At 45.2% G+C, this 23885-nt stretch overlaps 1 protein-coding gene across 4 annotated transcripts in view; it reads right to left on the bottom strand.

Annotated features, from left to right (window-relative positions):
• Nucleotides 1-23885, bottom strand: part of CD151 (CD151 molecule (Raph blood group)) — a 38671-nt gene that overhangs the window by 3013 nt on the left and 11773 nt on the right. The window contains exons 1-5 of one of the 4 annotated variants that reach the window (XM_075566842.1): nt 17951-18124; nt 6491-6548; nt 5670-5768; nt 4933-5124; nt 1805-1879 (exon numbers count right to left, since the gene is read on the bottom strand). In XM_075566842.1, the coding sequence (XP_075422957.1) occupies nt 1805-1879; nt 4933-5124; nt 5670-5753 (351 nt within the window). In that variant the 5' untranslated portion in view covers nt 5754-5768; nt 6491-6548; nt 17951-18124. Of the gene's footprint in view, nt 1-1804; nt 1880-4932; nt 5125-5669; nt 5769-6490; nt 6549-17950; nt 18125-23885 lie in introns of those variants that run through there. The other 3 variants (XM_075566843.1, XM_075566841.1, XM_075566844.1) reach the window with 3 other exon arrangements.

The raw sequence follows: 23885 nt of genomic DNA, 5'->3' as shown, positions 1-23885 counted from the left end.
AGTGTGCTCAGGAAGCCACTATATTGGGATCCAACATTACAGGTTTTAATTTTGGCAAACCCCCTGGAGACACCCCTAGCGGTTCCCAAACACCACTGTTTTCTTAATTCCCCATGGCTATCCTAAATATGAAAGACAAGGATCAAATAGGCCTGAGGTTTTACAGCAGATGGGATAAGCGTTGACTACAATAGGTGTGTCAAATTGTTCTTATCTGCTGTCAATTTCCACGTAATGGGGGCTGTCATAGTTTGCGTGTTCAGCTTCCAGATTCATGCATAAAATCTCTTTCCATCAGATAAGAGGCTGTGCTCTTGCTGGCAGGCGCCAGCAGGGTAGGTGGGGTTTAATGAGGTGTTATGAGATGAAGTAACGGTGAGCATGCGACAGCACGCTCGTACACAGAACCACTGTAATTACACGGCATACGAGAGGCCCCGCGAACAGCAGTCACACGCAAAAAAAACATTACCACGCCCACGCCTGCCAGAGATTATAGGCTGTGGGCGTCACGGTTGGGGACAGGTCAAATCAACAATTAGACACTGCATTATCAAAAGTGTCACACACAGGAATGTTCAGTTTCAAACAGAGGCACCACTGAAGTTTGGGGGGGGAAATAAATAAAACAAGGATTTGAAGGGTCAGTCCTACGTAGGAGCAAAGTGACCCAAGGACCGTGACGTGTTGCATGGGTTATGGGGTCAGTCTCACGTAGGTGCAAACTGACCTAATGACAGTGACATGTTTAATGGTATAAACCAGGGCTCTTCAACTGGGTGACCCGCAAGAGACCACGGAGTGGCCCTTTGGACTGAAAATGGACACACTGAAAAATCACATGCAAGGTAGTTGACATATACAGGCATACCCCGCATTAACGTACGCAATGGGACCGGAGCATGTATGTAAAGCAAAAATGTACTTAAAGTGAAGCACTTCCTTTTTTCCCACTTATCGATGCATGTACTGTACTGCAATCGTCATTTACGTGCATAACTGATGTAAATAACACATGTGTAACAGGCTCTATAGTCTCCCCGCTTGCGCACAGCTTCGGTACAGGTAGGGAGTCGGTATTGCTGTTCAGGACAGGCTGACAGGCGCATGCGTGAGCTGCCGTTTGCCTATTGGGCGATATGTCCTTACTCGCGAGTGTACTTAAAGTGAGTGTCCTTTAACCGGGGTATGCCTGTATATTTTACTTATTATTATTATTATTGCCAGCATTTCCAAATCTTAATAGGGTGTCCTAAAGAACATTTTGATTCTCTTGTGGCCCTTTTACTCCCAATGTATTTCCTGATCCAGTCCCCTTAGCAAGCTGAAGACCTGGTTTAACCCTTTGAGTGCCGGAGGGCCCGCGGCCCAGCACTTGCGATCAAGTAACCGCTTCGTCACCAATGGCGGTACAGAAGTGGAGGAGTCACCCCCGCCCCCCCTCCACCCCCCCCCCCCCCCTTCATCAGTGTAGATGGATATCATCTAGCAAAGCTAGCAATTTTTGGAGGGGAGGGGCATAGTTGGGGCCAGACCATATGACGTAGTAGCTACGTCTCTGGGCACTGAAAGGGTAAAGGGTCAGTCCCACATAGGAGCAAGGTGACCTTAGGACAGTGACCTGTTTAATGCTTTAAAGGGTCAATCTCACGTAGAGTCAAAGTGACCTAATGACAGTAGCATGTTTGAAGCATGAATCCCATGTAGGGTCAAAGTGACCTAGTGACTGCTCTTCCTCCCCCCCGTATTCACCCATACCCTCGTGTGTACATATATAAGCACGGTGTGGAATATTCCCGCGTACCTGCTGATAGTATATGTAGGCGAGCACCCCTGCCAGGATCTCCAGGAGGAAGATGCACAGCAGCAGGATGAAGTACTGAGAACAGAGCACAGGCAGAATTATTAGATTATAAAACGCTTTGAACAAGGTTTACTTTAACATTTACGCATCCCCCCCCCCTCATTGAGCTTCGTATAGTAGTGCTGGGTACAATGCTATAGCCAACAGTTGTATATACAGACATATAACCTACACAGAATACTGGAGTCTGTCTTCCCACCGCAAGGTGACACAGTGACCCCTGGGTAATGTGGTATCTCCTGCTTACAGCAGTGAGACCAAGGGTTAAGGCAGGGGTGCGCAAACAGGGGGGGTGCGCAAACAGGGGGGGTGCGCAAACAGGGGGGGTGCGCAAACAGGGGGGTGCGCAAACAAGGGGGGGGTGCGCAAACTGACGCCACAGGCCACGTTTATGTAATGTCAGAACGCTGGAGCCAAGGTAAAGAGGTTGGGGGGGAGAAAGCCAGCAGGGGGAAGAGATTGTGCACTCCTGGGTTAAGGGATGCTTAGGAGCCTACTTGTGTGGGAAAGGGTTAAGTTAGGATCTGCAGGGGCGCCATACCCCAACGTAACCTCAAGAGGGCAGCACTAAGCTGTATTTTGGGATCCCATCCCGGGGAGAGAGGGGGGGGGGGGGTGGAGTAGACAAGTGTTAGTTAGAGATTAGTGTTGGATGGAGGAGTGACGTGGGAGGTAGATACACACAGCTCACATTCCTAACATTACAGGGATCTGAGCAGAGACATCCTCTAACACACAAACTATACATATATACACATACACACAAATTATTACATTATTTCCATATAACCATATTGAGTTTCCTGTTTATTTCATGTGTGAAGATATAGAGATAGCTAGACACAGAGACAGACAGGATATACATACATACATACGGAAAAGTTTGTGAACCCCTTAGAATAATCACATATTTCAAACCTAAAATGCGATGAGATCTTAATCCAAGTCCTAATAGATACCGATAACCTGATCAAACAGATAACACAAACACAGGACACACTTTCAACATTTATTTATCCACAAATTATTCAACATCCAAAATCCACGTGTGAAAAAGTACGTGACCCTTTAGATTCAGTACCGGTGGCTGGGCCGGCCTGACCTCTCCTCCTGCAGCATCATGACATCACGAGGCAACGTGATGTCGCGTTGTTATGGCAACGCGTCGGCATGACAATGGGACGCTGCAGAAGGAAGTTCGCTGCGCGTAAGGTAAGATCCCCACCTCCCCCCCGCGCGCACACAAACGAACACATGCAGACACACACACACACACACAGTCGGTGGAATTTGGATCCCGGCACCGACAGTAGGAGGGAGAGTGGGGCTCCCGAGCAGCAATGACTTCAACTAAGCTTTTCCTATAACAGCTGGTCAGTCTTTTGAGGAATTTTGGCCCATTCCTCCTTACAGAACTGCTCCCACTCAGTGACATTTGAGGGCTTCCTTGCATGGACGGCTCCCTTCAGGTCCTGCCACAACATTTTGATGGAGTTTAGGTCAGGACTTTGACTAGGCCATTCTAAAATGCGAAATTTCTTCTTCTGCAGCCATTCTTCTGTAGATCTGCTTGTAAATTTAGGATCATGGTCTTGCTGCATGACCCACTTTTGCTTCCGCTTCAACTCATGGATCAATGGCCTAACATTCTCCTCTAGAAGCTTCTGATACAATGCAGAATTCATAGTTGTGCCAATGATAGCAAGCCGTCCAGGTCCTGAGACAGCAAAGCAGCCCCAAATCATCACACTCCAACCACCATACTTGACGGTTGGGATGAGGTTCTTCTGTTCAAACGCAGTGTTTTGTTTTCGTCAATCATAAAGTTTCTCATTGAGGCCAAAAAGTTCTACCTTTGACTAGTCTGTCCAGAGAATATTGTTCCAGAAGTCTTGTGGATCATCTATATGCTCTTTGGCAAACTTCAGACAGGCAGCAATGTTCTTTTTAGAGCAGTGGTTTCCTCCTGGCTATCCTACCATGAATGCCATTCTTGTTCAGTCTTTTTCTGATAGGGGAGTCACGAACACTCACATTAGCCAAGGCGAGAGAGGCCTGCAGATCCATGGATGTTCTCTGGAGTTCTGTGACTTCCTGGATGATTTGCCGGTTTGTTCTTGGAGCGATTTTGATAGGACGGCCGCTCCTGGGTAGAGTGACTGTGGTGTTGAACTTTCTCAAATTTGTCTGACAGTGGATTGGTGGAGCCCCAAAGCCTTAGAAATAGTTTTGTAACCCTTTCTAGACTGATGAGCATCAATAACTGCTTTTGTGAGATCCTGAGATTACTGTTGATTGTGGCATGATGTGTTTCCACACACTTGTATGATGAAGACCAAACTCACAACGTTTCTAATCTTTATATAGGATGTGGCCTCCCTAACTCACACCTGAAGATCTATTTAATTATTTCAAAACACCCGATTCTAATTATCCCGTTTAATGTAGCTGATAAGACCAGGGTTTCACTTACTTTTGCAAATACCCCGACTCTTAATTACTCATGGTTTGTCCAATTCATACTGTACATCATTTTGTTTCAAAAGACATGGAATTGGTTAATATAAACCCTATTGGATATTTAAGAAGGTTACATGGAAAAACTATGGAATTTCCATAATCCTCATTGGGGTTCACAAACTTTTTCATGTGTGCGCACACACATACACACACACACACACACACACACACTAAAGGTTCACAAACTTTTTCATGTGTGCACACACACACACTAAAGGTTCACATACTTTTTCTACCCATGGATATTAAATGTTGAATCATTTGTGGATAAATAAATGTTGAAAAGTATCATGTTTTTGTGTCATTTGTTTGATCTGGCTATCTTTATCTTTTATTAGAACTTGGATTAAGATCTCACAACATTTTAGGTTTTAAATATGTGAAAATCCTACAGGGTTCACAAACTTTTTCCTCGCCACTGTGCGTACACACACACAAACACACACACACAAACACACACACACACACACACAAACACACAAACACACAAACACACACACACAAACACACACAAACACACACACACACACACACACTTGAACCCTCACCACTTTAAGCAGGCTCTTCCTCTCTTTGAAGGTCGCACAGCATCCTAGGATGCCCGTTACCATGACGATAGCACCGGCGATGACCAGAATGTAGGCGGTGGCAGCGTAGGTGCTGGAGGACAGCAGGCTGATGTAATCACTCTTTTGGACCAGCGTCCAGACTCCTACAGCCATCACAGCCAGCCCTGCCAGCTACGGAGACGGAGGAAACATGACGAGCGTGAGCAGCAAAGGATTCTGGGAGCTCCGTATCATAAAACAGCGACACAAATGCAAACACACGTTGGTTTATACCCCATCAGCAGCAAGGGATCCTGGGAGCTAGGTATCAATGTACAAACACTCATTTAATGCCAGAGGGGACTGCAACACAACGCAAAACTGCAAAGGATTCTGGGAGCTTGGTATCAGATACAGGGAGACAGATGCAACGATTTAACCCCTTCCATGCCAGAGCAGCCCAGTCAGAAATACATTTCTAATGGACACAATATTTAGCATGATTATTAATTTTGTTTCAACAATACATGTGTTACATCATGATGTTCGAGGAATTCAAACGAGTAAAATAATAATACTTAACCTTCTACCACAGAACATATATACAAGGTGGTATTAAATCAGACAGTACTCACTACTTTTGTTGTTAATAATGACCAACACGGAGAGCAGGGAGAAATGGGGGGTGCGGTGTGTGCAGGGGATAGGGCACAGTCTGGCACACACGGTATACTCACCCAGAAGAAGAAATTAAAGGTGAACAGGAGGTATTTGAAACATATGGTGCCACAGGTCTCCTTCTTCTCATTGTACTCCCCCATGTTGAGCCGCTGACTCTGAAACACAAGTATAAACACTAGAATAAGTATTCGTAATCACTTTATTTAAAGAACGAGTGTGTTGGACTTCTGTGTGTTACTGCTATTCATCCCATGCACCTCAGAGTGCCAGGGTAGTACGTTCCCATATACAGTACATTAGCAGAGTGCTGCTTTTATGTTCCCATATACATTAGCAGAGTGCTGCTTTTATGTTCCCATATACATTAGCAGAGTGCTGCTTTTACAGTGTATATACACATACGCTAATGTTGTATAAAAACTAAATAATTTTTAAAAAAATGTATAGTTATACATTATCTCACTCTATATAACATGCTTTTGGGCATCAGAAAGAGTATAGACATACTCTGTATCATTATACAGGGCAGGGTGTTAATAATATGGCTGGAACGCACTCACATAAACCTCTGAGTCACCGACACTATCTCATCACCCCTCCCTGTGTGAGTCACACTCAGCTGCCCTAATCTGTCTGGGATAACAGGTCCGGAGGAGGCACAGAGGCCCAACAAAGCATAGCGGCCATCTTTCACCGTCACCATGACAACTGCCACAGCATGACCACAAACCAGAGGGTGGCCATTTTGTCCCAACGGTCTCAATCCCACGTAGTGACGTGTTTAACAGAATTAAGGGTCAGTCCCTTGTAGGACCGGTGTGATCTAATGACTGATGTGTTTATTTGGGTTAAAGTGTTCGCATACATGCCAACGCACCCTATTTTAGGAGGGATTTTAGGGGTCAGTTTCCCTGCTCCCTCTCACTCCCGACTGCCTGCAAAAGGACAAATAAAAAAAAAAGGATATAAAAATCAATACACTTCTCCTCATTCCTTCCCGGCAGGTCTAACCAATCAATCTCCAAACAACACATTAGACCTGTCTCCAGCACTTGGGAAGAGTGGAGGGTTCCCACAAAGCACTGTGGGGAAAAGAAACGGGGGTCTGTTGGGGGTTTTAAAGCACATGACCCATCCTTAACGGCTATTGACATAAATAGCAGGTATAAACAGATGGGGTGCGTTAACCCAACAAGGGACCCTGGGAAATAACCGTGCGTCTGCTTTCGTGGCCAAGAAGAAGGTGAAGCTGGTGATGTCATGGGGGGTACCAACAAACCAGGGCAGTCAAGGTGTGGCCAAATACCCCGACAGCCAGTCGGGGGGGGGAAAAAAAATCAAATATAAACTGTATGGGTTAGTTCCATGTAGGAAACCCTGGTGCATACCAATGTTTACACGTTTTTTTTTATTTTTACATAGGCGAGACGCAGGCAGACTCCGGAGCTGAACCGCCAGAAAGGTGCCGGCGGTTACTTAACGATATTTAAATTCCTGCAATCTTAAAAAAAAGCTCAAAACCCAGTCCCATGTATATGATTTAATTGTGCCAAATGGAGTGCTACTGGGAAAGTGGCATCAAAAAAACAGCCCTAAACAAAGAGGCCTAACCAGTAAAAAGCTGTCTGTGAGTAGGTTACTGGCTATACACTTTAACCCAGGCTCTGCTGTAAAAGCTGAGTAATACTGCAGGCATTCCCCGCCTTAACGTACGCAATGGGACCGGAGCATGTATGTAAAGCGAAAATGTACTTAAAGTGAAGCACTACCTTTTCCCCACTTATCGATGCATGCACTGTACGGCAATAGTCATATACGTGCATAACTGATGTAAATAAGGCATTTGTAACAGGCTCTATAGTCTCCCCACTTGCACACAGCTTCGGTACAGGTAGGGAGCCGGTATTGCTGTTCCGGACGTGCTGACAGGCGCATGCGTGAGCTGCCGTTTGCCTATTGGGCGCTATGTCCTTACTCGCGAGTGTACTTAAAGTGAGTGTCCTTAAAGCGGGGTATGCCTGTACTGCAGGCATAAGTTTATAGGGCTCCAGGTTAAAATTGCTAAGAAGCAAAAGTTGACACACTGTGCTCATTTGCATGTCATTACCCAGAATCCCTCTGGTTGCATTGTATGCAAAGATAATGGGGGAAGGCACACACACACACACACATTAGTTGTTTACATGCCGTCTAACTGTCCATAAATAGCAGGTCCTGTTCTATTTTCTACATCCCGTACCCATTATAAGCCAGCTGTCCCTATTCTTGTCTGTGTGAGAGAGCAAAGAAGCCATCCGCTGCCTATACCCCATTGGTTGAAGCTCAGAACCTTCATCTTGCAGATCAATAACTGATCTGATACATTCCCTATAACCGGCTGATTGGTTATGTATATATCAGTGTATAGAGGAAGAAAAAAAAAAAAACACACAAATACACATTTTCTATTGACCCAATGACCTTCACATATAATAGGTGGCGTGTTATGGGGCCTTCTTAAAAAAAAGGTGCTCAGTTGCTTGCAATCTCCTGTATCCCCACATTGACAGGAGGAACTAAAGTGTACCAACATTTTAAGGTCCCCAGCGTTGGAAGGCCTGTGTTTATTTAGCACTGTTAGAGAGGGGACGTGTTTCTGTGAAGCGTGAAGGGCAAATATTGTCTCTGCACATAATCTGCTTCCTGCCGCCTGGCCCAAGTGACATTTAATGCCGCTCTGGGGACTCACACAGAACACTGCATTTCAAGCAGCCGTGTGAACATTCCTGCAGGATCACAGCCTAGTCGCTGGTGTGTGACAGAAAGGGGACAGGGGCACAGGCAGGAAGAGGGTACAGTATGAGACAATGGGACAATGGCAGGCAGAAGAAAGTTGGGGACAGGAAAGTGACAGAGGACGTGCTCTAATAAGGGGGGGTTTATTTGATTCCTCTAGTATTGTATGTCTTTATATAGCGCCAAAAGTGTACTCAGCGCTTCACAAAGAATACAGTACAGAGAATTATAATTATACAATAAGTGCAGCAAAATCAGACAATAGGAAAGGAAATCCCTGCACCGAAGAGCTTACAATCTAAGAGGTTTAATGGGAAACTTACAGAGACAGTAGGTGAGGGAGTAAGTGCTGTAGATGGCAGTGCTTGGTCACAATGGGTGGTAGGAGTGACTGAGTGTGGGACAATAGCCATGAGTGCAGGCTATTGGGATACTGGATTTGTGGGGTGAGATTTAAGGCTGGTCAGTATTAAATGAAAAGGTTAACACCATTTACAGGGGAAGAGATGGCAGGGACGCATGAGTGAGATCAGGTGTGTATGTCTGACTTCAGGCTATGGGGAGATCCCCAGAAGTAGATAGTGGGTGTGAATAGAGGATTTGTGTGGGTGTTTTTTATTGAGGGGTATAGGAGGGGTGCATAAATAATGGTGCAGTGGGGAAGTTGGAGAGAACAGAGACATTCACAAAGGAGTGAGGAAACAGTAAACAGAAAAAGCAGTAGGGAGGGCATAGTAAGATGCAGGAGGAGAGACTTAACAGGTAATGGAGGATAAAAGTGAATAAATAATCACAGATGTTAAAAGAGAGTCTCACAGTGGCAAAGTTGTAATGCGGAGTCCAGGGTAAAACATTCCTGATGTTTATATAAAAACTATAGACGATTGTCGATGTCCTGCAACTCTACGCCCCTCACTTTGCGTGGAAAGAATGACTTTCCCTAAACAGGATTTAAACAATTGCCAGCTCTGCCCTAGAGTGAGTCAGGCAAAGTCTGGCCTGCAGGGCACATCGATCTGTCTGCTTCTCCCCAGCACACCTGAGACTGCCGAGACGCTATGACAGGGCCAAGGAGTCTTGTAAAAACACAGAATTCTTTTTAGAATGGAGTCATGTTGGAAGGGGGGGGGGGGGGAGATGTCCAACAAGAAATAGGAGTGTGTTATATGGGGTTAAAGTGTGTGTGTGTGTTACACACAGTGTGTGTCTACACATTAAATAAACAAAAATAGATCATAATATATACATTTAGATATACAACCACACAGCAAATGCTTTGTCTGCTTTGGCCGTGCAGAGAATAGATTTAGAGAGAGAGTAGCTCTAAATGACCACAAAGAAATTTAATTTAGAGCCTTCAAAAATTAGATTTCAAGTAACCATTAAACTGAGAGCTGCAGCAAAAATGGAAACTGGGCTCCGAGCCAAATATTCACTCACATCTCCCCTTCATTGCCAAAGGACTCTGCAACACATTTCATGGGACCATCCTATTAAAAGCCAGAATCATTCTCGTCTACACATCAGCTGCACCCACAGACATCTTCAATAGGATCACCTTCTTCTACCCATCAGCTGCACCCACAGACATCTTCAATAGGATCACCTTCTACCCATCAGCTGCACCCACAGACATCTTCAATAGGATCACCTTCTTACACACATCAGCTGCACCCACAGACATCTTCAATAGGATCACCTTCTTACACACATCAGCTGGACCTGTAGACTTTAATAAAATCACCTTGCACTTATCTGTTAACCTTGCAACTTCTATAGGATCGCCCTCTCACAGACTTTAATGATCCTATACAGTACCTAGCCCTAGAAACGATTAAACGCCCCCTTTATATATCTGCAATGCGGACAGGCACCACCCAAAAAAATCCCTTCTAGGAACACTAAAAATGATTATTTAGATAGGTATATTGATTAAGAAGCTGCCCAAGTTCTCCCAGCACCTGGACATCTATAACCTTATTGGACAGGAATTTCGATATATAAACCTTCCTTATTTCATCTTTTCCATTTTGTGACAATATTGATTGGCTCTTTTGTATTGTTTATGGCTGTATTTAATTGTGCACTTGGTTTTAATTTGAGACTTGAAAATTGGATTTCACAAAACAAACGGTTTTTAAACACGGACAAGACTGTAACAATGGTATTTGGGACCGAGGCTAAATTTCTAAAACTACCAATGAATGAGTTTCAGATCAGACCCAACGCCAACACCACCCTAACTCCTGTTACTAGTTTCAAATATTTGGGCATATGGTTCGACTCCTTCTAACATTTGGGTTGCACATTGATACCCTGACATCCAAAACCTATGCCAAACTAGGTGTACTTTATAGGAACAAATCCTCCCTAAGTCTATTGGTCAGAAAGCGTATCGCACAGCAGATGCTAATGCCAATTATAGATTATAGACTATGGGGACATAGTATATGCCTCAGCACCCCAAACTCACCTTAGCAAACTTGATACCCTCTACCATTCTATATGCCACTTTTTCCTTCAATGCAACTACAACACACATCACTGCAAAATGCTCAAAGAACTAGATTGCGCCTAGAGTCAAGTTGATGACCAAAGTTCACTTTTCCTGTCTTGCCTTCAAATACTTTCTGGGCAAACTACCCGTCTACCTGAACAAGCTCCTCACCCCTACCACATGCAGCTCTTATCATCTGAGATCTGACTCAGGAAGACTGTTCATGGTCCAAGGATCAGCAAAGTATCCGGCCGCTCCTCCTTCTCTTACCGTGCACCCCAAAACTGGAACAATCTACAGCCGCCACGTCTAAGGCTGCGACCAAGGTGATCGTGACGGCGTGTGCGGCGCAATCACAGATGTGCCTCCATGAGGCTGTCTATAGACCGCGCCAACGCGCACGGAAGCAGAGGCACCGGCGCTCGCGATGCAGGAAGGAACAGAAAAATCTGTTTTCATGCGCGGGCGGCTGGGTCACGTGAGAGGTTCGCCCAATGAGGGCGAACCAGCTCCGTGACGTCACGGCCACGCCCCCGGCACCTCTGCATGCAGGACACAGATCACGCAGCATCAGCTATCAGGTTGTATACTTCCTGCTTTCATTGCAGGTTATTTATACCTTATACACCTGCTTATAGATCTATACCTGGTTACTAATGACATCTGGTGTACACTGAATTTACTATATACTGTACCTTATTCACTGTACCAACTATGATAACAGCATTAACCATTTAAGCTGCGACATAGTAATGTCTTCCTCTGGTATGCTTAGTCTCTAGTAATGTGGGATTTCCCCTTGTTTTGTAGCTGCTACTTTGCATGATGTTATGGTGAGGCTACATAGCCGAGTTAATATATTTTGGACCTTATCTCCATATACATACTCTATGGGGGTATCAGTATAGGTTCATATTAACCCCTATATTCACCTTATTTTTCCAGTCTCGCCCACTAGGGGATCTTTTTAGTCTTTGTAATTTAGTTGTAATTTTATGCATTTCGTCAGATTTTATTATGTATTAAAAATTGAAGTATTTGTTTGTCATGCTATAGTTTAGTTTGTGTGGACATTTCCCAGTTGGTCTGTGTATATACTCTCATATTATTGGTACTAGTTATTAAACTGGTACTTTATGAAATACATCATACCATGGAATGAGTGCAATTTGTAGGGACTTTTAGCGACCTCTCTTGGCCACTTGCTTGTGTTTTTGCAGGACACAGATCTCTCCTGCTGCAGGCGGCGGGGAGAAGCCGAGTGAACGCTTGCTCCCTCTCCAGCGTTCACCATGGCCGCAGCCCAAGTTCTTTCAAAACTAAAAGCTGTCTCGCATTTTAACCTGGTCTGTAACGGTTACATACGCCTATAACATGTATTACCTTTAACTGTGCACGCAATGTCTTGTACATAATGTATACCCTGCTCACTTAATGTATTTGTCATCGGAACTATGCCTAGGACATACTTCAAAACGAGAGGCAACTCTCAATGTATTACTTCCTGGTAAAACATTTGATAAATTAATACATATTCACCATCATAGAATACACTGATATTATTTTTTTCATCAGTACATTTACACTTAGTTTAGGTTTGTAATTAATAATTATTCACACATGTTCATGCACACCAAAAAGACCAAGATGACGACCAAAAGTAAGATGGGAGGATGAAATCAGATAATGTGCTGAAGGAACATGGAGAAGAGAGACTAACCGCAGTACCTGGGAGATCACTGGAGAGGCTTCATCCAGCAGTGGTGAGACAAGGGCTGAATATATCGAGAGAGGGACGGAAGATGGGACGGAAGATGGGACGGAAGATGGGACGGAAGATGGGACGGAAGATGGGACGGAAGATGGGACGGAAGATGGGACGGATAGGAGTGCTTAGTGGGGTAGGTACACACAGATGGCTTGTTGTACATTACCGCCACCTTGATAAAGAGCCCGTTGGGGACCGAAACGTCGATTTTTACTATGGTGAAAAACTTACCAACTCTTTTTATTCCAATTGAAAAAAAAGCATGCTGGCACTCCGTACCGGCTATATTAACTACCTAAGCCGGCTATATTAACTACCTAAGCCGGCTATATTAACTACCTAAGCCGGCTATATTAACTATCTAGGCCGGCTATATTAACTACCTAAGCCGGCTATATTAACTACCTAAGCCGGCTATATTAACTATCTAGGCCGGCTATATTAACTATCTAGGCCATGCACCCCAGACTTCTTAACTGTTCTAGGAATGATGAAGCTTATGGACCGATAGATATCCAACTCCAGTGGACAACTCTCTGGCAGCTAAATGGTTAAATAAAACGAATTCGGGCGAGGTACACCCTAGAAATCAAGAGCTGGCAGGACCCCCTCTCCTCCCCTAGCAGGGGCCTTTCCCCTCTCCTCCCCTAGCAGGGGCCTTTCCCCTCTCCTCCCCTAGCAGGGGCCTTTCCCCTCTCCTCCCCTAGCAGGGGCCTTTCCCCTCTCCTCCCCTAGCAGGGGCCTTTCCCCTCTCCTCCCCTAGCAGGGGCCTTTCCCCTCTCCTCCCCTAGCAGGGGCCTTTCCCCTCTCCTCCCCTAGCAGGGGCCTTTCCCCTCTCCTCCCCTAGCAGGGGCCTTTCCCCTCTCCTCCCCTAGCAGGGGTCTTTCCCCTCTCCTCCCCTAGCAGGGGTCTTTCCCCTCTCCTCCCCTAGCAGGGGTCTTTCCCCTCTCCTCCCCTAGCAGGGGCCTTTCCCCTCTCCTCCCCTAGCAGGGGCCTTTCCCCTCTCCTCCCCTAGCAGGGGCCTTTCCCCTCTCCTCCCCTAGCAGGGGCCTTTCCCCTCAAAGCAAATATTTGTAAACACCAAGTCTAATTGGCTTCCCTAGAGAAATCTAAACGTGCTAATGGCAAAGATGTGTCTGCTTTCGCTGTTCTGTTTAATTCATTACAAATGGCATTGCTCAAGGGCCCTCTGAATAAGGAAGGGCGTGTAAGAAAAGAGAAAGAATAAAAAGAAGAGAAGAAAGGAGAGAGGGAATGAGAAGAGTGAAACGAGCAGGAGAGCGAAGGAGGGAAGGGGAAGGAAGAAAGGGGAAAGGGGAGGATAAGAGGGGAAGGTGAGAAGGGAAGGAATGATAAAAGAATGAGAGGCGAATGGATGGGGGGGGGGGAACATGCAGAGAGAGGGAGGGGGGAAAGATAGAGGAGGTGGAATGACAGTAAAAAAGTAAGGGAGGAAGAAAGGTTTAAAAACACAATAGCCCTTTGTACTAACCCAGCAGATGCACTGAGTGGGATAAGAACACTGCAGGTACAGGCCTGTCCGGTCACACTCACTGCAAGGCAGATACAGTGGCCCCGTGTCTGATATATATGTCTGGCAGTGAAGGTGTTACGTTTAAACCAAAAGCCACTCGTTAATTTCCCCCCCACCCCCCCTCCGTCTTCAGCAATTAATTAGAAGCTAGGTTCCCGCCCTCTCCCTCCCCACTCTTTCTCTAGCAGCAAAAATGCAAGGCATACAAAACCAAGGAGGATTCTGGGTAACGCAACGGCATAATCTTCCACAGCTTTGGAAATCCCGGCACACAAGCCTAACTGAAAATGTAATATTGCCAGTATCCCGGAATATCCAAGACATGTAGCATTCCTTACAGTTTAGCTTATATGCAATGGAGGAAAGGAGGAGTTTTAAACCATCTTTTCTTTAATAATATATATATATAATATATATATATATATATACACATACATATATACACACACACATATTTTTTTTAAATCACAGTTTATAAATACTTTCTCACCAGCACTTAGCAAGATTTAACCTACAGTCGTTATTTATTTATAAAAATGTTTACCAGGAAGTAATGCATTGAGTTACCTCTCGTTTTCAAGTATGTCCTGGGCACAGAGTTATGATGACAGATACATGAGTATACAGGGTAATGTGTATACAGGGTTATACATGAAATATGAAGACATTGCAGTTAGAAATAAAATAAATGATAGGCCTATGTAACAATTACAGACCACATTAAAATGTGAGACAGCTTTAGTTTTGAAAGAACTGGTGGTGGCTGTGAGTCTCCGGTAGATTGTTCCAGTTTTGGGGTGCACGGTAAGAGAAGAAGGAGAGGCCGGATACTTTGCTGAACCTTGGGACCATGAACAGTCTTCTGGAGTCGGATCTCAAATGATAAATGCTGCGTGTGATAGGGGTGAGGAGCTTGTTCAGATAGATGGGTAGCTTGCCTAAGGCTACGTCCATAGAGGGGGGAGCCGTGCTGACGCTGAGGCTCGCCTGCTCGGTCAGGAGCGATTCCATGGACTGGCAGGCGAGCCAGAGTGCGCGATCGGGGGGAGGGGGCGGGGCAGTGACGTCGCCGGGCCAATAGCCCGCAAAGCACCGACATCAACGTCACGGCGTCATGACGCTGCTTCGTGCTGATTGGGTGTTTTCAGCGCTGAGAAACAGGTTCTGCTGTCTGCTGAAAATCCCTGCGCCTCAGCACGCCTGCGGACGCTCGCGGGAGCCCCCTCTAAAGACATCCTCATTGAGGATGACGGGGCTCATTGCGGAGCGTCAGAGCGGCTCAGCATGGCTCCTCCCTCTATGGACGTAGCCTAAGGCTGAGTCCATGGTGACTCAGCCCGTGCGGAGGCGCGCTGAGGCTGAGGGAAAGCGGGTGCTTTCCCTGGCCTTGGTTAGCGCGCCATCCGGGGGCGTGTCGGGGGGGCGGGCCAGTGACGTCACAGAGCTGGTTCACCCTCATTGGGCGAACCGCTCACGTGACCGGCCCTGCGCTCCCGTGAGCGCTTGAAACTAAATTTCTCTTAAGACCTACGCTTCCGCACACTTGCGGAAGTGTGCGCGATCCCCTGCTAAAGCCGCTCTCATTGTGGCTGCAGGGGGCTCACTGGTACGCGTAAGCGCGCCTCAGCGCTGACCATGCCCGAGGCCTAAGAAGTATTTGAAGGCAAGACCGGAAAGGTGAACTTTGCGTCCAGACTCAAGTGATGACCAATCTAGTTCTTTGAGCATTTCGCAGTGATGTGGGTTGTAGTTGCATTGGAGAACAAAACGGCATATTGAGATGTAAGGGTGTCTAGTTTGCAAGGAGAGTTTGGGGTTAGGTCATGTTGGTCCCACGTGGGACTGACCCTTTAAACCTATTAAAAACGGCACTCCTGCTTTCATATTTAAAAAAAAAAAAAAATTTAAGAGAGTTCTAGGATTTAAGCAGGGGGTCCCCAGAGCTGAAATTAACACGCTTCAGCAACCCCCTGCTTCAATTGCTGCTTTAAACATGTCACTGTCATTTGGTCCTACTGTACATGCGAGTGGCTGGTTCCTGCCTGACTGCTGTCACCCTACACTTGTCCCCACCCACAATAACACCCAGAATGGACTTGGCTCTTCAACGCTTTCCAGACCCCACAGAGCGACTAAGAAAACACACGGATAATTCTCCATGTCATGAGAATGGAACTTGACGTGGGAAGAATCAAGCCGAATTCCAATCCCACTAAAATGCCAGTCTGGTGCGTGGTACAAATTGCCCTTTTGATTTATCCCGCTGACCATCTTCTAGAATGGGGGGCTGCTCAACTCCAGTCCCCAAGACACCCCCCCCCCCTCAACAAGTCATGCTTTCAGGATATCCCTGCTTCAGCACAGGTTGCTTAATCATTGGCTCAGTCAAAGACTGAGCCACCTGTGCTGAAGCTGGGATATCCTGAAAGCATGACCTGTTGTGGGGTGGGGGGGGGGGGGGTCTTGAGCAACCCTGTTCTAGACTGCAAGCTCATTGGTGCAGGGACCTCCTACCCATTGTCTTAACATACATGTACCCGTCATACAAATCTAATTGTCGTCCCTTCCCCATTGTACTGCTCTGCGATGTACAAATAAAAGAGAACAACAATTGGGGAAAGCCTCCTGCACATTTTCTCTGGGGCGTAATAAAGATGGCCGGAGCAATGCATCGCAGACGAGTTGTTGAAGGGCTTCTTCCCCCCTCCCATGTTGCTGTGGGAATACTAGGCGGGTATGCGGTTTCTCATTACTTAAGGGTAGGGATTTCTGCCATACCGGCTCTAGTGCAACAAAGGGTGTGCCCAGAGGGAACAAGCTTTACTGACTGCTCTGTATATGGCATTCTTCAGATGCCTGATACATCCAGCCCCGAATGAACACGCTGCACTGTATAATGATGCAGAGTATCTCTATACACTTCCACCGCGATAATGAAAATGTGGCACTGTATAATGATGCTGAGAATCTCTATACACTTCCAGCCCCTGACAATGAACACATTGCACTGTATGATGGTGAAGAGTATCTCTATACACTTCCACTTCCTGATAATGAAAATGTGGCACTGTATAATGATGCCGAGAATCTCTATACACTTCCACTTCCTGATAATGAAAATGTGGCACTGTATAATGATGCCGAGAATCTCTATACACTTCCAGCTCCTGATAATGAACCACACGCTGCACTGTATAATTCTGCCGAGCATCTGTGCTACCAAAAGAGATACTCAGGACAAACATACAAGTATTTGAGCAGCTCTGTGGCTGACACTATACACCTCATACATCGACCTTGGCCCCCTGCAGACACACTTACCAGAACACCCTCCTACTGTCTCTGCACGTTCTCCCTACCTACCAATTAGACTGTAAGCTCTTCGGGGCAGGGACTCCTCTTCCTTAATGTTACTTTTATGTCTGAAGCACTTATTCCCATAATCTATTTATATGGTTGTCACTTGTTGCTGTGAAGCGCTGTATACATTAATGGGTTTAATATAAAGATATACATACATACATACATATACAGTGCGGTTGTTTTCGAGCGGGATCGTAACCCTATCAGTGTTAACCCCTTCAGTGCATTACCTGCCCTGGCCCTGAAGGGGTTTAAAAAAAACACAGTATGGCCTGGTCATTCCCTTTAACTTGAAGGGTATACTGTACCTATACTTCCTGGTGCCTATAGGAAACAGCACAAAGGATCTAAAACTCCAGATAAGAGCCCCCCCTAAACACATACATATCTAAAGTCTTACCTTAAGGATGTGGGACGGGAAGAATGGGTGATCCTGTTAGGTTAACAGTGTCAGATCTGACTCCAGTGTCAAATCCTAATATGTATGGGGGGGGGGGCAAAGGGGTTTTAGAAGGGGCTTGTGTAGGAGAGCAGCTCCAGACCTGGGGTAAAGCAAACTGACAAAGCCACGCCTCAAAAGAGCCAGCCCTTTAAATGTTTAACCCTACAAAGACCCCATGGGAAGAGGACTTCAGGAAAAGGGGGCCCTCTAGTGACCCATTTAGGGAATTATAGATATTTTGTACATTAACCCCTTTATAACCAGAGCCGGGCAATCTCTATTTACAGACAATACTACAATATTTTGTAAAGACACCCACTTCGGTTAACGACCCCATTCCCGGCAGCTGTCAATCGCACGGGATCTAATGACAGTGACGTGTTGCATGGGTTCAGGGGTCAGTCATACGTAGGACCAAAGTGACTTAATGACAGCGATGTCTCTAATGGGTTAAACGGTCTGTCCCAGGTAGGACCAAAGTGACTTCATGGCAGTGACACGTTTACAGGGCTAAAGGGTCAGCCCCACGTAAGCCCAAAGGGACCTAATGACAGTGACTTGGTTTTTTTTGTTTTTTATATAAATGTTTTTATTGTATAATACAAGACGTGTTTATAAATATTCACAATATTAATAGTTCAATACTCAATATAGACAGCAAAACTCTAAAATAATGTATGTCACTCACAAGGACAAAATGCACGTCACATTAATACCTTCTAAAATTAAAAAAAAGCAAAACCCCATCTCTTGACAATCACACTGCCTGGTTCACAATTGTCTTACTTTTCCGAATGGAGTATATCTAATAGGATTTAATTGAACTGCTCGGACTCCTCTCCATGTGGGGGCGGGGGGGGGGAGAATAAATGAAATAAAAAAGTTGGGGACAACGACGACGGACTTGATCCACTTTATATCTATCCAATATCTATCCAAGACCTTACCGCTACCAGAAAGCCGTCGATTTGTTCCTTAAAGCAAATTCAGTTTCTGCCCGGTTCCCCGCAATAATGCAGCCGATATCCATTCAATATCCTACATGTGTTTTTATTTGAAAGAAATCAGTTCTGTAGTTGGCGGGCGCGAGATATTCTGGGGAGGGGGGTGGGCACGGCGCTTACTTCCCGCACTCTTCCCCAAAATATTTAAATCAGGGGGCACGCGAGGCCTCAGTAAGCTCCCTTACCTTGTCTCCGGCGGCTTCTGGCGTGCCGTGGGAATGTGACATCACACGACGTTGTGACGTCAGTACGCCGGAGACAAGGTAAGGAGGGGAAGCACAAGCAGGGGGGGGAGAGCAGGCAGGGGGGTGCAGAGGAAAAAGTTAGTGCACCCCTGTATTAGATCAGGGGAGCGCAACCTTTTCCCCCTGCGCCCTCCTGCCGTCTGGCCCCCTCTCATCGCGCGCCCCCTTACCCTGATTCAGACTTCCTGGCGTAATGACGTCCCGTTGTCATGGCAACGTGACGGCACATAACCCCGCCGCGTCATTTGATGCTGCGTTGCCATGGCGACATGTCACCAGGAGCGTCTGAATCAAGGTAAGTGAGGTTTACAGAGGCCCTGCAGCTCTCCCGGCTGTAATTAAAATGCCTTCGGGAAGCGTGTGGGGGCCTCTGTAAACCCCGTGTCCCCCGCAGCGAATCTTGCGCCCCCCCCATACATACTAAACATTTTTTTAAATTAAATTCAACTCTTAATGTCATTTTTAATGAGCTTTAATATACTGATCATCCTTTGATTTCTATAGCAGGTTTTAGCCCACCTCCCCAGCAGTGCAAGATCTTTGTAACACTTTCCTGCTTGTGATCATTTGTTGCCAATATTCCCAGCAGTTTGAACTGCAAACTGTAACAATAGATCATGTTACCTTAGTAATATAAGAATACATTGTAGCTGTTGTGTTACACTGACTGAAGGATTGATTGAAACTGAAAGGCGGCCGTTTTGTGAACCCCGGGAAGCAGGATCTTTGATGATCGATCACGGGAGAACAAACCGAATCACGTAATGGCGACGTTTGAAAGCTCCTGCACCTCTGAGCCAATAGGAAGCCGTGACGTCATCAGGTTTGCCTTCCTGTTGGCCGGCGAGATGCCGGCACCCCCTTCGGAAGTCTGTATCTCGGGAATCAGGGGGTCCCCGTAGCTGAACTTAGTGGGGTTCAGCTCCGCAGACCCCTGCTTCAAACCTATGTTAAAACATATTAATCATTTTAAAAAGCAAATGCATTGCTCCTTTAATAGCTCAAAGTAGAGTAGTGGTATTAATGTCTAGACGAACAAGTCACCTGCCTAGGGCCTGCTGAGTCATGGGCAGTTATAATACCGGCAGTGCATGTGCCACTCACACACGTATGTGTCTGTCTCTTCATAGCCTAGCCTAAAGTCTGTATATATCCCAGTATGTGCTCCTAGGAGTGAATATATCCCTGTATGTGCTCATAGATGTGTATATATCCCTGTATGTGCTCCTAAGTGTGTATATATATATATATCTCTGTATGTGCTCCTAAGTATATATATATATAAATATCCCTGTATGTACTCATATGTGTGTATATATCCCTGTATGTGCTTCTAGGTGTGTATATATCCCTGTATGTGCTCCTAAGTGTATAAAAATCCCTGTATGTGCTCCTATGTGTGTATATATATATATATATATCCCTGTATGTGCTCCTAGGTGTGTATATATATATATATATATATATATATATATATATATATATATCCCTGTATGTGCTCCTAGGTGTGTATATATCCCTGTATGTGCTCCTAGGTGTATATATATATATATATATCCCTGTATGTGCTCGTACGTGTGTACATATCCCTGTATGTGCTCCTAAGGGTGTGTCTGTCCTTGTGAGTTCCCCTGTGTGTGCCCGTCTGTCTGTTTGTCTTTTTATGAGCCCGGTCTAGGACATTTGGTCGTGGCCATTTCGCCACGATCTGTCACCCGCTTTGCCGCTAAGTGCCCAAACTCCTACTCTAAAAACCCCTACCATCCTAACCACAAAAACCCCTTAAATTAACCCCCACAACCCATTAAATTACCCCCTACCGTAACCAGTAAAATGTATCATGGAAGCGGCCGGTGACGGAGGTTCAAGCAGCGAATCGGCTGCGCCGGAGGGTCTGCCTACGGCAAAACACCGGCGGTCATTTGGTGGCGGTGAAACGGCCAAATGCCCCATTCCACTATGAGCCCTGCGGTATATATACAGTATATATATATATGTATATGTGTATATATATATATGTATAAATATATGTATATGTATATGTATATGTATATGTATATATATATATATATATATATGTATCTGTATATGTATATGTATCTGTATATATATATATATATATATATATATATATATATATATATGACAGAAAACACAAAGTATACCGCATCAACACAATTCGTAACAGTTGCCCAAAAACTGTCCTAAGTATATGATAAAATATCAATAGACAGTGGTGCTCAAGGATAATAAATGTATTGCGCAACAAAAAAGTATCCTTATAATGAAGCACACGGGCATACCATGGATATAATTATAAATGCAAAATATATTAGTATAAAGATAAAAACAGGGAGAGAGAAATATAAAAGAGGAGGGGGACTCGCAACCGACAATACATATATACCATGAGGCAAAGGCACATAAATTGGTCAAGGAAATCACCAATGGCTGATATCATAAACAGCCAAGATGTATTGGAACACAAAGATTGGTAGCTCTCTGAGAGGCACCATTCTGTATAGTAACACAAACTGCAGACCTGTGTACTAGGAATAGAGATATGCCTGTAGTATAGCAATAGACTAAAATAAAGACAATGTTGTCTAAGATAATGTCAAAGAATAGGATAAGAGCGTGTATCACAATGATTGAGAATATTGATACATCACCAAAATTGTATAATTGATGTGACCAAAATACGAGTTGCAAAGGCCTCTTGTACTGGAAAAAGTCAGGGGTCCCCCTCCACAGACTCCCACTCCAACGCGTTTCGACTGAACGGTCTTCTTCGGGGAGTGGTGTTGGGAGTAATGAGCCAGTATATATAGGGGAGGCAGGAGAACAGAATTCGCGCCAAAAGTCTTTGAACAAATCAGCTGTAGCAAATGAAGGTGTGTCCCTGCCATCATCACGTCACGGAGTCTCCGACTATCCAGTTATCCCTCTCATTAGCCTGGGATTGTCGGGTCGCACTGATGATGTCATCACGTAGGGGAATCGCGGTATGACGCTGGTGACGTCATCACGTAAGGAGCGTCAGAGCGTACGGTGGTCATAGTAACCGCAGCAACATCAACAAAGTCACCAGGAGCCGAGAGGGAGCCTCATCCTAACTGCATATCTTCGAAGCTGTGTAGCGCTGCTTGCGTCATCACGTAAGGGGTATATGGACGTGCCGTCGTCATAGTAACCCCAGCGCTGTCGGCATTGGTTCAAAAATGCCAAGGAAAAGCCTCATCTGAACAGCATATGTTAAGGGCTATAAACAGCAAAGATGAGGTCTCATTTGAAAATACTGATAGTTCCTTGCTTCAATATCATAATTATAGTAGCACAATGAACATAAGAATCCATATTGAATATTACGGAATATGGTTCCATCATTGTGGGAAACAGATATAATAAAAAGTTCCCACAGCAGTGTCTGTAAGAACTCAATTGTTCTCTTGTATCTTGAATAAAGTGTCTTCTTCCTTCTTCATTTTCTAAAAAGAAACTGGAGTAGAAGCCGGTTGGAATGTACAACGGTAAGTTCCTTATTGTCATCATTATCCACAGGTCTTCATCAACGATTGTAGTCTTCAGAGTGGTAACTTTGTCTAAATATCCTGAAGGCCGGTCTTATAGGGCGATCTCATAGATGGAGTCACATGGCACATTATCCCAACAGGAAGTACTGGTCCAGAATATAGAGCATAAAGAGGAGCAGGAAGAAAAAACAAAGAAAGAACCATATATTCGAGCATCTTAAATCATAACAAAGTAATCTGGTGGACAAAACAATTAAAGGAACATAGCGAAGCCCAAATAATCATTAAGCCCCTGCGGGATCATGGGGTCCAACTGGACGATCCACCTACACTCCCTTCTCAACAGGGCCTTCTCTAAGTCACCACCACGGATACCCAGAGAGACCCTGTCGAAGGCGAACGCAGTGAGAACCGCACAGTCGGACCCATGATGAAAGCAGAAAATGACGGGCCACTGATGTGATCTTTTTATATGAGTCCAAGTCACGTCTCGCATTTTTGATGTTACGCGTGTGTTCAAGCACACGAAAGCGAACTTCCCTTGTGGTCATGCCGACATAGACAAGACCACAGGGGCAGGAAAGATGGTAAACCACTCCTTTACTCTTACAATTAAGTAAGGATAACACTTTATACGTACGTGACTTGGATGTATCAGGAAATGTAGTGGTTTGCTGCATATACCTACAAGCTGAACTAGTCCCGAACTTAAAGAAACCCGGCTTAATCTGTTTAGATAAAAAAGTGGAATTGACCTGAGGGGTATAATGGCTGTGTATTAGTTTGTCTCGCAGGTTTGGTGACCTGCGGCTGGCGAGACTCACATGGTCTCCCAATGAATTTTTAAGATCTGTATCAGTCATCAGAATTTTCCAACTGTTTTCCAACAATTGCCTGAGTGCCACTCGTGAGAGTTTGCTACAGCCTAAACCTAAATACAAAGGTAAAAAGCAAATAAGATTGTGAGCACTTTTAATCATCAGTGGTCTGACCTGAGGGGTATCCTACAAAAACATTGGAAAATTCCACTTTTTTATCTAAACAGATTAAGCCGGGTTTCTTTAAGTTCGGGACTAGTTCAGCTTGTAGGTATATGCCTCAAACCCAACTA

Source organism: Ascaphus truei, chromosome 12, assembly GCF_040206685.1.
Source record: "Ascaphus truei isolate aAscTru1 chromosome 12, aAscTru1.hap1, whole genome shotgun sequence".
NCBI lineage: Eukaryota > Metazoa > Chordata > Amphibia > Anura > Ascaphidae > Ascaphus > Ascaphus truei.
The sequence above is the reverse complement of the archived record's forward strand: the minus strand, read 5'-3'. Positions and strand labels throughout refer to the sequence as shown.